Source organism: Halichoeres trimaculatus, unplaced genomic scaffold, assembly GCF_033239565.1.
Source record: "Halichoeres trimaculatus isolate MK-OKI-2021-1 unplaced genomic scaffold, fHalTri1.1 fHalTri1_scaffold_14, whole genome shotgun sequence".
NCBI lineage: Eukaryota > Metazoa > Chordata > Actinopteri > Labriformes > Labridae > Halichoeres > Halichoeres trimaculatus.
Window position 1 is genome coordinate 7,634,683 of NW_027437192.1, and position 14,381 is coordinate 7,649,063.

The window sequence follows — 14,381 nt, forward strand, 5'->3', positions numbered from 1 at the left end:
GGCTTTCATTTGAATATGCGACGACTAATTCACTCGTCACAGCTGGACCGGGGCCTTTAAGAGCAGGAATTCACAGATCTGAGTCTGAAGTGTCCGTCAGGGAGAAGCTTGTAGGGGACAATGACTTTCCCAAGCAGAAGATGATGTAAGGGGTCTAAGTCGAGCTCTTTGTGAAAGTGTGAGTGTGAGTGTTTCTGTGTGTGTGTGTGTGTGTTCTTCTGGTCAAGGTCAGGCCGGAGGGGAGAGCAACACCGCAAATCAATGGTGTAGGCATCACTGGGAGCGTCACAAACACTCTCAACTGACACAACCGTTTCTGTGGGGAATGGCTGAGATGGGGCGAAGGAGGATTACCTCAGCTGTGGGTTTTTCTCAGACTTCTTCAAACAAGCTCACAAGTGGTATCAAATCAAACACCCGAGAGGCTCGATGCCATGAATCCTTACATGAGAGGAGTGGAGTATGACGCTAACCGGGACTATTTAAAACATGAACGGCTGAAAGGAAGTGAAATGAACAAAGGCTTCTCTTTGGATGTGAACCAGAGCTGCCTTCCTCGGTCTTAATGATCTGAGTCACTGCGTCAATGGATCTTGCACTAAAAACACTAAATACACTACACACCTTTAATAAACACTACCTGAATGACTGCGCTTTTACCTCTTGGTCTCATACCTGGGCTGTCTTTGTAGAATCACTGTACCTCATTTGAAAGCAGAAGGAGACTTGAAATAAAAGCTTTATCACCACTAATATTTTTTTATCACCACTTACCAGAAGCGACGACGGTGCTGGCCCAAAGCGTGTTTTCAATACTGAGACTCTCGTTGATCTGTGGATCTGTGTCCTCCTACAGAGACATGAGAAAGGAAAAACACATTATCATTACAGCTACTGAGTGTGCTCCACAGAGAATATAAAGTTTAGAGAATATAGACAAAATATACATCCAAATTTACTCGTCGGATGTTTGTCTTTAAATCTTAAACATTCCTGATAAAAGCTTTCTGCAGAAGCTTTAGTGCAGCCACGCAGAGACCTGAGCTTGAAAAACTACATTGATGTGGAGAATTAATTGCAGCAATTAGCAAACTTTTAATTAGTATTGTTCAGAGTGTCTCTGGAGTAAAAACAGGGTTCCTACAGCTCAAGGCAAATTAAATTTAAGACTTTTTAAGACTTTTTTTAATGACGTTGGAAATCATATTTAAAAACAAGTGGACAACGAACCAGAATTGAAACAAACAAAACTAACAAACAAAAACACCACATGACTTACCTGGGTTAGAGGCAATTTTAACCCAATATTTATTTTACATAAAACATGCCTTTTTACCTTTTTTTAACCCCATTTTTACAACTTTATGCCTATTTTGCCCCCATTCATCTTTTTTGGCCACTATCACAACCATTTTTGGAATTTTTACATGGTTTTTGAAATTTAATTTCAAATTTAATTCTCAATTTTGTTGCCATAATCAATTTTCCTAAGCCACTTTTGTTTTTTTGCCATTTTTCCTCATTTTTTTCTCTCTCCAGGCACCCTAGATAGAACCAAGACATGCGTCTGCTTTAAAAGTTCCTGGTGCAACCACATCACCGTTTTGTTAGTTCCGCTACTGCGATTACGCAATGTTGCCGCAAGACTAAATCAGGAAACTATTTAGAAAAATAGATAAATGTTACTTAATATTTTTTTTACTTCAAACTAACATAAATCTTACCAATGTGTTCAAAATTTTAAGACTTTTGAAATTCAGATTTAAAACATTTTGATGCCAATTTAAACCTTATTTTTAGAATTATGAATTCAATGCCTTTTAAGACTTTTCAAGGATACGCGGGAACCCTGAAATAAGAAAAAAATAAAGAGTTATGGGGTCAAGAGTTTCACTTAGAGGCATAAAAATGGTTTAATACATTTTTATTGACAATCTAAGATTATTTTTAGATCTTTTGATGGAGCTGTCCATTTCTTATTATTTCATTTTTTAGTTAATGTCTCTGTGGTTTTACTTAGGGATGCACTAGATTTCAGTATCAATATCGGTATTAGCCGACGTTGGTCATTTTTTTAACACATCCAGCTGATGTGTAAAAGTGGGCTGATATCTACTCATTAGCTGCCAGCCATTTTTAGAGCATCTTGAACGATCTTTCAAGACCCAAATAATATTGTTTTCTATGACTATGTAAACACCAAAACTACCTAAGAAAAGTGGACTCTCTTCTTTAGCGTCTCTCTTCCTGTTTTTGATCCAAAAAACAAACAAAACATAATTTTTTGATCGCGTTCATCCCAGGCACTACATCCTTTGATCCTCTCCATGATCCGTCTTTTCTCACGATCACGCTGCTCTTTCTCTCTGAACTACCTCGACACATCATCTCATCGTTGTTGGTTTTGTTTTCTTACCGATATTACAAAATTTCCAGGTCAGTGCATCCCTAGTTTGACTGTACGTCTTGTGTGTCCTGTTATTCATGTGTCTATGCCTGTGAATGCATCACTTGAGATGCTTAAACATTCATACAATGACAAACACTTTCTGATTCTGAACAATTGACATGTAACTTAGAGCTCCTCTGAAGATTTTTTTTGTTATTACAAAACTGAGAAAAAATAAACCTAATGGTTTTTTTTGCCCTACAAAATTAATCAAGACCAACGCTGACAAAGTTAATAAGTTTTATGTCTGTGTTTTTTCAGCTTTAAATTATGGCTGGGGGGTAGGTGTCAGACATATTGAGGTAAAGCTTACTCCAGAAGGAACATTTTTATGAGCAAAGGGTAAGAGTGAATGAGCTGTGAGACTTGATAGCCAGATTAAGCTCCTTCTACATATTCAAGAGAAGATAAGCAAGGGGATGATAGTAGTTGCTTAGTCTAACACAGGAGCTTTAAAGCAGCTTTTAAATTTCATTTTTATCAAAATTCAGAGATTAAGTGTTTCATATTTCTGGATGCAGATGCTTAATAAGTGTGTACAAGTTATGCTGTTTTCTTGAGTCACATTCAGCAGTCTTCTCATAGTATGATTGAGTTTAATGTAGTTTTTAACCCTATTTGGCAAAAACACTGAGAAGTAAAATCACAGTTTATTTATTTCCTTTGTTTAGGGCTGAAATTCCCCTGAAAACAAAGATTTCCACTGAACACAGCCGAGGAACATGAGCTTGTCTGAGTGAACACAGCCTGACCTGATTGGCCGAGCTCTGCTGTGCGATTAATTCTCACAAGCACCTGACACAGTAGTGCAGACTGTAGCAATACAGTAGCCCCTTCATCAATACTTTCTCCAGATTTGGCATGGCGATAGAGGCTCCTTTTTAAAGAACAGTATAGAGAGTGCACATAGATGAGATTTCAGAGATAAATAAGCCCCTGGAGAGCCTCTTGTTTCAGCCTGCCCGTTTTACCCCTCTCTTAAATAAAGAGCAAAGCTGAAAACGGCTCGAGTCAGGAGTGCAGAGTCGAGGCTCCAGTTTCGGCTCAAATTGCCTCTCTGATATGATAATTATGATACCTAAGCAGCCACATCCTGTCAATCCACTCAAACATGGGAAGAGGTGCATGAAAAATAAATGGCAGATTGCGGAAAGCTTGACCGCGCTGACATTGGCACCAAACTATCGGTGTTCATAACTGCAGAGAGTCTCCGTGAGGAGCGCAGAAACAAAGCCACCATATCCGTCTTGAGGGAAGGAAAAAAAAAACGCTCATAAATAGGTAAGTTCATTTGCTGCGGATCTGTGGGAACCCATTTTTTTCCCATCCTGCTCGGACTAAAAGCACACGCTATGCAAAGGAAGGCCGCGGAGGATGAATGAGCAGAGGAAGTGCTCCCTCACTAAGCCTGGTGTGTGGCCAAGAGTGAAGACGGGCCACAAAGCCTCCCTTTGTACCGGAGCTCTCCTCTCTGTGGGGGCTGCGCTAATCTGCTATTAATAAAAAAAAAAAAAAAAAAAAAAAGAAAAAAAAAATCACTGAGCAACAACCAAGACGGGATGGATGGAGCTGGAGCAGCGAGAACCTGCCTGTGATGTAAGAGGTACGCCTGCTGGAGATAACAACAGGCCCGGATGGACACACAAGCTCTCATTGTTGCCGCTTGTCAACACACTGCAGTGATACACATCTTTTATGTCAATCCAGCTGCTATAGAGGAAAATCAGCAGGTGTTTGAGATTTATTTAACAGCTTATAAATATGTCAACGAGCTACTGTACCCGGGTGAAGTTTCCCTCAAAACTGTGGATGTCCAGCTGAGGCTTCTGGGCGTAAACGTAGGCGCTGATGGAGAAGAGATCCTAGAAACAGAGAAAAAAAGAGGGAATGTAAACCATTCAGCATACATTAATCCATCTAGAAGGCAAACTCAGGCTGATTTAACTCAATTACAGCAGTTAGATTCTTCTACATTTATTGTACATTATACGTTTAACATCATTTCATTTTGAAGGTTTCAACTTGTAACTTACTTATGCAGCACCAAACTGCATTTAAAGCAACAGAGCTCAAATATTCTATCTTTAAAACTCCTGTAAGGATTTTTTGGATGTTGATGAATCTAACTTTAATTAATACTGGAGACTCTCTGTGACATAAAACAGCAAAAAAAGGGCATCAGAGCCAGGAGTAATATTTTGGATTTAGCTTTTTTATATACAAGTTAGCACTGCCATGAGGCAGGTGTCAGACAAGAGTCACAGCTCGCTTCAGAAACAGAATTTGTTTGACATTTTTCACAGAAAAGATTCTGTTCTCTGTCTAGCTGTTAAATTAATTTATCAGAGGACCCGTCTTGCATGTGTACACAAAAAATAAGCAACTAGAAAAGACCTCCACCAAGCATACTGTGATTGCCACCAACACTTATGTCCTACTTTAATGTTATACTCCCTTTCAGCAGACTGTCTGCTACAATTTGGTGTTAGTTGCAGGTTTGTACAATAATTTGTTACCTGACAGTGTTGAAAATTATGATGACCCAGTACATTTTTCACATTCCGGGTCTTAGTATCCAGAATATTACCAGGATCTGGATCATACTTTTACATCTGTCAGAAATTACGGTGACTTTGTCTTGTGTTGTTTTTCAAAGCAATCCGACCATTTATCCTGGAGTTATATACACATATGGTAAAAACAGCCCTATCTCACAATGATAAAGAATCCTTTGAAAAAATCCTGGATCCAGACAGTGATCCGGATCACCTCCAAATTTAGTCACTACCTTCTTATCTCATTTAGAACATTTCCCAAAAATTTCATCAAGATCCGGACAAACAGACAATCTTCCCACAACATAACCTCTTTGGTGGAGGTAATGAGACAGCAATAGTGACCAAACTGCCTCACAGGAGCTCTAAGTTACAGCCTGGATGTTGTTTTGACTGTACACTTGTCTTGTTTTAGAAGGCGATAAAGGCAAACTTCTTTAGGAACCTGTTTTTTCTTTGAGATTGAAGAGGAAAACGACACAAGAAGAATATTGGGGCCTGTTCCCAGGAACAGCATTTTTGTTTTTGTTCCTTGTGCACTGGCAATGTCTACTTCCTGTTCAAAATCAATGCTTTTACAGCTTATCAGGCATTTTTAGGGTCTTTGTCCAAGGGGAGAGGACACTATTGTTTTGGCTCTGTTTCTTGCTTCTTCTTCTTCTTGTTCCCTCTGGTCATTGAGCTCTAATTTGACCCCCTTAACGTGCTCAAAAACTCACCAAAATTGGCACATCCCTCACAATCGCCATTAAGTTCTGTATTCAACATCCCATAATTTCCTCTCTAGCGCCACCTAGGCACACTAAAATGGCTCTCAATGGCAGTAGGAATGTTGTACAGAGATCAAACCAACGTCCAAATGTTTGTCTCATTGAGACACAAAATTATACACTAACACCACTGACATATATTGAACAGGGAGCCAGCAATTTGCCTTTCAAAATTAAATTTTACCACATTTTTGGGCCTTAAACAATATTTAACCAGTCCAAAGTTGTAAGTGATATCGACTTGAAATTCGCTGAGAAGATAGAGTGGACCCTGCTTTGTCCAGGATTTTGTTATTTTGGAAACGGTTTTCAAATGACGAGCCCTCAAAGTCGGTGAACCCCAGAGAAGCCCTCTCAGCTCCCACCATTAGAATGAATGGGACAGCAGAATCCATCTCTAAGCAAGCTGTCGCATTTGGGCCTCTGGGCAAAAAAGTAAAAGTCATACAGCTTTGAAAATGAACTGGATGGATTCCTGATAAATTTTATAACAAAAATATCTCATTTACGGAGACATGTGGTCAAAATTGTGGCATCTATGAGGAGTTGTTTGTAATACTTCTGTCAATTTTATCCATGAGAGGGCAGCAGTTGGTGATGATGTCACAGACTAAGAGTTCCGTGCAGCTGGTCATGTGACTTAGAGGGGGAAATAAAACAGCGTCATTGGTGTGATACCTCTAAGAGGGTCAGAAAGGGATAAAACTCTGACAGACTTATCAAATGAAATGTATTATTAAATGAGCAGAAATAAACATGAGGAACCTGATTTCATTACTGTAAAAAAAAGTTCCAATTATAAATCCCGAGCCCTCAATCATCCATTTCTCTCTTTGTCCCAACAATTGAGACTGCAGCTTTCAGCCTGTCAAGTACCAAACTCCAGGCCTCTTTTTCACCCCAAGTGGAACAAAATTGATTGTAAATATTAAATTATTCAGGCAGACGGCCTCTGCAGCAGCCAGGCAACCCTCAGTCATGCTCAGATAGTGTTCTCCTGGAGAGAACACGGGCAGAGCGGTTAGAGAGGAGCAGGGAGATTGTTTTACTGAACCCCCACTGGAGAGTAGAGTTGCTGCAGCATTTGACTAAATAACACTCTGTCGAATGATGCATTCAGAGAAATCAATGTGGCCGTTAAACGCAGAAGATGTGTCCAAACAAACCGGATTTATTCGGGGTCTGAGAGCAAACACAGTGGATTAAGGAAACTCTTCTTATCATCACTTCTTTAGAAACTTAATATGGATGCTGAAGTGCAATTGTCAACCGACTGCAGAAACTTTTATTTTCTTATTACATTAAATAGAAACAAAAGGAGGATCACACTCAGCTATAGAAAGCTGCTGTCAGGGTCAGACTGTCCCCATTGGTGATAATAGTAATAAACTAAGTCACAAATACTAGATAAACTCCTTTGTAATGTTTTCATACCCCCACTGCTGGTAGTCTCTGTGTGCAGCCAACAGCAACCTTCAGTTTCCAGTCTGTCTCTCCATCCAGCTGATCTGTTCTGATGAAACATGCACCTGAAAAAAGGAAATAACGATATTATTAGTACAGTTATGGTGTGTGTTGAATGAGGTACTGTCACTGTGCTGTGAACAGTGTGTTTTTATCTCTCTGACTTCCTACATAGAGAGGCCTGAAGTCTAAGAATACAGGATACCATGCTGGAAGTGATGACTCAACTTTCTTTTGATCGATGAAGACAAAGAGGTGGAGCAGAAAAGAAAACAACACACCAACCCGTCCATCAAGTCAGCTCTGCCCTTAATTACTTTAATGTACAACTCTCACCCTGTATTTTATCTTAATGGTTGTAGTGTAACAAAATAACATCCTGCACAGTGTGTAAAAACAAATAAATGAGATTGATATCCAAAACTTGTTCCAAACCAACACTTTTCTTGATTTTGCATTTTTGCATGACACCTAATGGGGATATTTTGGTTTTTGGGGAAAGTCCCGAGTGGACAGTTGAGGAACTGCAGCTCTTTGCACTCCATGCTTATTCCCACATCTTACACAGATGCTGTAGTTACCCAACACTGTAAATTGTCACATGGAAAATATGTCACCATCATAATATAACATCACAGAGGCTAAAAGTTAACAATAGCCAAATTTGCTTAAGTTTGTCGTTTCTGACATTTTCTAAAATTAACAATTTTATAGTAATAATAATAATAATAATAATATTGATAATAATAATAATAATAATAATAATAATAATTATTATTATTATTATTATTATTATTATTATTATTATTATTACTTTTTTATTCAAAACTAAATTACATTAAATAGTGGAAACTTTTTACACATGGCATGATTACAGGACATGTTGAAATGCTAGCTAACTAGCTGGACGAAAATTCTTCAGTTAGGAAACAATCTAATTCTAATTTATCAATGTGTAACATTATTTTGTTCTTTGTCTTTAAATTTTAAAAAGCGCTTTACAAAATTAATATTATTATTATTATTATTATTATTTTTATTGGAATAAAAATGATAACTATAACTGACATCAGAATTTGTTAGCCATTAGAAACAACAAGTTACACCAGACTGAGTGCGGCTGTCAAAGCAAATCTCTGAGTGCTCTTCATAGCTGAAAAAAAAATCAAATTTGTTTAGGAAACATGTTTTTTTTGCTCTCTGAAAGGTGCAAGGTCACTATATGTAAACACAAAAATATCTTAGTTTCATTAATGCGGCACAAAGTCATGAAAATAACTGCTGATTTGGCTTGATTTAATACATATACTGATGAAAAATACTATTAAATGTTTTAAGATTTACAGGTTTGAAGAAAATTTTACCAAAAACACTCGACTGTTTTTTTTAAGTTAACACAGATAAAAATGCTTATTTGATGTAAACTCAGTCAGTGTTTAAAATTAGGAGACTGTGATAAACTAGAGCACATTACAGTGCCGTATCAACAATGCACTAAACTGTACTGTAAATGAGCCTGGAGCATGATGTGGCTGCTGTGACCACAGTGAGGTCCGATAAACGTTGAGCAGTGGTGACCTGTATTGATCCAGGGTAATATTACATATGAAACTGATGGATGAGAGCAAGCCTTTGACAGAGAGGGTAGAGGGCAGCTCTAAACCATCCCTGGAGGGTTAACTATGATGGAAAACATTACACAAGGAGGATGATTCATGCTTTCCTTCTGCTGCCATGGCACGGACACCTCTGAGATGTGTGTGTGTGTGTAAGAGAGGGTAAAAGACAAAGTAAAGACAAAGGTGTGCATGTGTATGTGTGTGTGTGTGTATGTAGAAGGCATTAAGACATCTACAAATCCCTGCCAAGCATATTGGCACATCAGAGATTGATGGAAATGATGTCCTCTGAACATTTCCTCCTGATGCCCCTCAGAACAGAGCCAGATCTGATGCACCTCATTGATTAATTGGAATTTGTATCATCAGTCACGACAAGAATGTGGCATAAATCATATAAATCACACGCCGCATCAATTGGATGATGTCGAGGGACTGGGGGAGCGGGAAAAGTCACATTTCTCACCTAAATGATCTTGACATAGTTTGTGTAAAGTGCCACAGGGCAAATAAAGTTCAACTGTAGGTCTGGCTCTTTCATTATGTTTTTATGTTTATTACGTCTCTGCAGCTCTGATAAAGTCACAGGAACACTAACCAGCTCACCTGTTTTCTCTGATGTTCTCAGGAATATCATGTCTGCAGGAATCCTTTGATTCTACAATAAAACAGAAAGATAAAAACAACAATTGAAACAGTGACATGTTGATGAGCGCTGTCGCAAAAGCACTTTGAATCATCCTGAATAATTGAACAAGGTCAAAACCTTAACCAGAGGGTGAAGGAGAAACTGTATTAAGTTGGCCACTCTCTATTAGCAGCAGGTTTCATTTTGACTGAGGTGAAACCCAACATCCCATGTTTAACAGGTGAGTGAGAGTTTCAGGTATCCAAAGTGTATTCTCAGTTTCACAGTCAAAGCTGTACACGGGTTACTGAGTGAATTCAGTCAGAAAGAAACCGAAACTTAAATTGACTCTTTCCTGCTGTATGGAGAACACTTAATTGTGATGATTGCACAATAACCAATTCAGTAAACTCAAAATACCCCTTTAAATTAGCCAAACTGCAGAATTGTGTGAAGACATTGGGCCTCATTCACAGTGTGTACAAACATCTAAAGCTCAAATCTGAGATTCATCAATATTTTCCAACCTTAATTTATTCTTACAACAAAAAGAACTTCTTCAGAGCATGCGCACACACAACTTTCTCAGCAGTCTTATAACCGTCCACAGAGTCAAATCAAAGTCCAGTGAAGGTTTGAGGAAAGAAAATTCTAATTTTCTTGACAACTGTACTTTGTTGGAATAATCTAATCTATTTGTTTCCAAATTCCATTGGTAGTACTGAGTATTAATTCATGTAAAATCGAACTGTACCATGTTAAGGCAACTAAGCCAATCCTTGTGACTGTGAGGGAGTGAAAGAGTAGGTGATTTTCAACGCTGGACATGAACACAACATTGCAAGTTTATATAATGAGAAGTAAAAGTCAAATTAAAAACCGTTGAGATTTTATTATTAAACAAATCAATATCTGCAATTAAAATACATCATAAACACTCACAAAAGTACTAAATCTTGGTACCACTGAGTACCGATGCCGATTGCCAGGTGCCAGGCATCAGTACCATATAGTTTCAAATGTGAAAGGTACACATCCCTACTTTGGACACCTTCATTTCTTTAAAAGGAAGTATACTTATTTAGAACAAGCTCCAGAAATATTCAGGTTCTTTATTCAAAAATAAGCTCATAAACTGTTTCTGTTATATTAACAGTTGTACCCTCATAGATAAGCATTTAAACTGTTAATATCTGCCAAAACAAACCCTCTGAAGACCTTGTAGGGAAAGAGAAATCTTAAGAAAACATCTCAGTGTTACCTTCTCGACGATGATCAGGTCCCCAACTTGTATATCTGAACTCTTGACTTGGACTTTGCCTGAGGAGAAGAACACGGCTTAATAAAAAACACACATTAATTCAGGAAACAAACTATTACTTCACATTTATATAATGTTGGAGGTTTTAGGGACCTTTTCCAAAGTTATGAAATGAAATCAGGATATTGATTTCCAGCCCTTGAAAATGACCCTGACTCTTCAAACCACAAGCTGCTTTCTGCTACTGCTCCTCTCTTTCTCACTCACCTTCTAACAGATCGATTACCTCCTGTGTGATCATGTAATACCCTTCTGTTTTCACCTCTGCTCTCCAGCACAGACAGCAACAAAGACACTCAAATATATCGCCTCAATATCTGCTGCCACCTCTTCTCTTCTTCTCTGCTTTTAACTGTTAACATGCACATGAGCACAGAGTGACAGAGCTGCTGCCTCTGTGATGTAAAAGATAGCACACATGGGGGTTTCATCACACATTCGACAAAGGGACAGATCATACAGTCCTGAGAAACAAAATCAATGAGATCACAGCACGAAGAACGACTTCTGTCACAAGTGTAGTGTCATAAAGTCAGCAAGAAGTTACCAGCACTGATTTTTTCTCTCACTGACCTCGCACGGTGAGCTTGCTGTAGAGTTGGGAGTTCATGTCTTTGTCTCGTTGGTACCGCCGTACTTCATCCACAGCTTCTCTCACCACAGTAACGGCTAACACGAAACCCTGAGTGACAGGAGGATGCAAAATCAGATCATTTTACTCTGATTTTTAACTAAAATATGCCACCAAAAGGATGGAGAATGTCAGAGGAACTGGAAATATTAATTATAGCAAAAGAGCCATGTCATTTAGTCACCAAGGGCCAGTTGTTCAAAGGTAATCCAATCAGATTTTGGTTATCGGATTGGATTAAATTCTGAAAATGGGTTGTTCAAAAGGGAAAGATTTTCAGTATCAGATTGGATTACATAATCCAATCCTAGTTTGAATCCGGATCGAACCTTTTTAGTAGGATTTGGATCACTTTTATCCAAAATAACAGGATTATCCTGATCCCAACAGTTGGTGGGATTTCAAGGTAGATTTCAAGAAGAAAATGTAGTAAAACTTTACAATAGGTCAAATAAAACAATATTTGTACAATTTAGTGTCGATACTTTGATTTGTATTTTGAACTTGACTTGTTTAACCATCACATTGATCGAGCAGATAAAGTTAGTTAGGTTACCAATGATGCCTTTCAGTACAGTAAAGTAAAAACTAAGAAAAACTGAAAGAGCAGAAGCAGAGATACTGTGACCAAACTGCAATAAACCAGAGAAAAACTTCAGATCCATGTTCTAAAAGCAGAGCTTAAAATGCTGGACTCTCCTTCACAGATAAGGAAGAACCCTGGCCTGAAAAATATATTTTTTTATTTTGCTAACTATTTGGTCTCTTTTTTCCATTTTTTTCAGAAGTTTTCAAAATATACACTTTGTATTTTTTAATGTATATTTGTTATTCATTTCTTGTGGCTGATAAAAAAAAAAATGAAGTGGATGTTTATGTTATTTTGATACCAGATACCGATACCAATACCTGGGCTTTGGGTATCGACCGATACTGATCCTGATCCAATACCAGTGTTAAAAATTAACCTGCACGCCCTATTGTGGGATAAGACTGGTAATGTTTTGAGTAAAAGACAAAAATGAGTACATATGGAATTACTAAAGTTAATATTTATTTATTTAATATTTTTTCAAACTATGAGTGTTTAAATGTTGAACAGCAGTTTGGTTAAAAAAATGTTTCAGAATTTACAGGAATGACTATTTGATTGTGAAGTTTTATACCTTGTAGAGTAAATCATAGTTTAGCCTTCGTGTCAAGTTTGGACCGATCCTTTTCAACTGATACCTGATCCAGCTTTGAGTGGCTGGATCGGGGCTTTGTACCCAATACCAGAATCGGATTGGTGCATCCCTAATATAGATCACTGGTAATCCGGATTTGGTGATCTCAAAAACTGTGTATCTGGATTAGGGTGATCCAATCCAATCTTGCTTTGAAAAACCAGCATAAAACTGAGACGGATAACCAATATCAAGAAATGGGGTTTCCAAATCCAGATTATTTTGATCTGGATTAAATTCTTAAAACAACTGGCCCCAAGACTTAAAAAAAAAACATAGCAGAGTAAATTCAGCAAATTTACCAGAGGGGCCCAGTACGTGTACAAATATCCGATCTTCAGTGACGGCACAAACTGGGAACAGGCCACCACCAGGAAGTAGAGATTGAGGAAGAACTTGAACTGCTGGTAGAGAACCTGAGACGAAAAGAAAAAGAAGAAATCAGGACTCACTGAGGTGAAATAAGAAACATGTTGTTGATTTACATTAACCAAAAGGAATTCAAACACATCCATGGCGCTGATTCTTTAACAACTCTGTGCTTTGCAGATAAAACAAACAGTGAAAGAAGAACTGAGCCGACAACAAAATAAACGACTGAGGATAAAAAGCCAAACTTTCCCTAAACTGCACACCTCTAAGAGCCACCTGTGACTTAGTGAGGGCGCTCTGCTAATAGACCATCCATCAACAGGGATCCTTTGCTATTCCATTCATCTAAGGTCAGATTTTGAATAATGTGCGTAATAATGAGAGTCTAGTGTCTAGTCACAGATTATCAGAGACAAAGGGATCAATGGACGATGCGCTACAGTTAATGAACCTCCTGACCTTTAGGGAGAAACACACACTGCTAAACTCAATTTGTGTGTATTTAATAATTCAAAGTGGAGGGAGAAAAACAGCCGTTTTGCTCACTGTCTGTGGGAATATCTACGTCTCTAATAGACAGTTGACATTTTATGGCCCGGGCCGAAGGCAGGCCTCTTAATCATGGAGGCGTTTGGTTTTTAATAAGTTAGTCTGATAGATGCCCCACAGAGCGGAGTCGTAGATTAAAGACAGAACACTTAACAACCAGATCTGAATTGTTTCACACACTGTTTAAGTTTGAAAAGATCAACATGTTTTGTTGAGCCCTAACACTTGTTGATTCTGCAGCATAAGGTGACTGAAAACTGCTGTTTCTCACCCCAGGCACAAAGGTGAAGACGTTGTACTTCTGGTTTTTGATGGTGTTTTTGGGGAACTTTTCTTCACATTTCTCCGGACAGCCGAGCCACACCGTCCTGGCCTTCAGCTCTTTCTTTCTTCGACACATGTGGTAGAGGCAGTCGCAGCAACTGAGAGAGGAAAGACAGGAGAACACACAAACATACAGTTCACCTGCTGTCAAAACTTCAGGGCTCTAACCGACAATCATAGTCATCATCTTTTAACCTGCAAAACTAATGAAATGCTTTAGAAACTTTATTTTTATTTTTTAATTAAAAATTTTAATAATAATTTTAATTTTTAATCTTTGATTTTTATCTTTATATGACTTTATGAAGATGTATACATTTTATATTTGTATATTTATATATTTTTATTTACAAAAAGCCCTACATAATTCCCCAGCTGGCTTATATAAAGAGTGTTTTGTTGTAGCTGTTTAAGTAGGTTTACGCTTTTTTCTAGTTTTAATAAAATATATATATTAACTTAATTCAATAATG

The 14,381-nt window shown here is 38.0% G+C and overlaps 1 protein-coding gene across 3 annotated transcripts in view; it reads right to left on the reverse strand.

The window, feature by feature from the left end:
* Positions 1-14,381, reverse strand: part of atp9b (ATPase phospholipid transporting 9B) — a 53,657-nt gene that overhangs the window by 31,607 nt on the left and 7,669 nt on the right. For all 3 annotated transcript variants that reach the window (XM_074686776.1, XM_074686775.1, XM_074686777.1), the window contains 8 exons: positions 13,856-14,006; positions 12,966-13,079; positions 11,380-11,488; positions 10,747-10,805; positions 9,464-9,515; positions 7,209-7,303; positions 4,231-4,311; positions 775-850 (listed from right to left, as the gene is read on the reverse strand). In XM_074686776.1, coding sequence (XP_074542877.1) covers positions 775-850; positions 4,231-4,311; positions 7,209-7,303; positions 9,464-9,515; positions 10,747-10,805; positions 11,380-11,488; positions 12,966-13,079; positions 13,856-14,006 — 737 coding nt within the window. The remainder of the gene's footprint in view (positions 1-774; positions 851-4,230; positions 4,312-7,208; positions 7,304-9,463; positions 9,516-10,746; positions 10,806-11,379; positions 11,489-12,965; positions 13,080-13,855; positions 14,007-14,381) is intronic.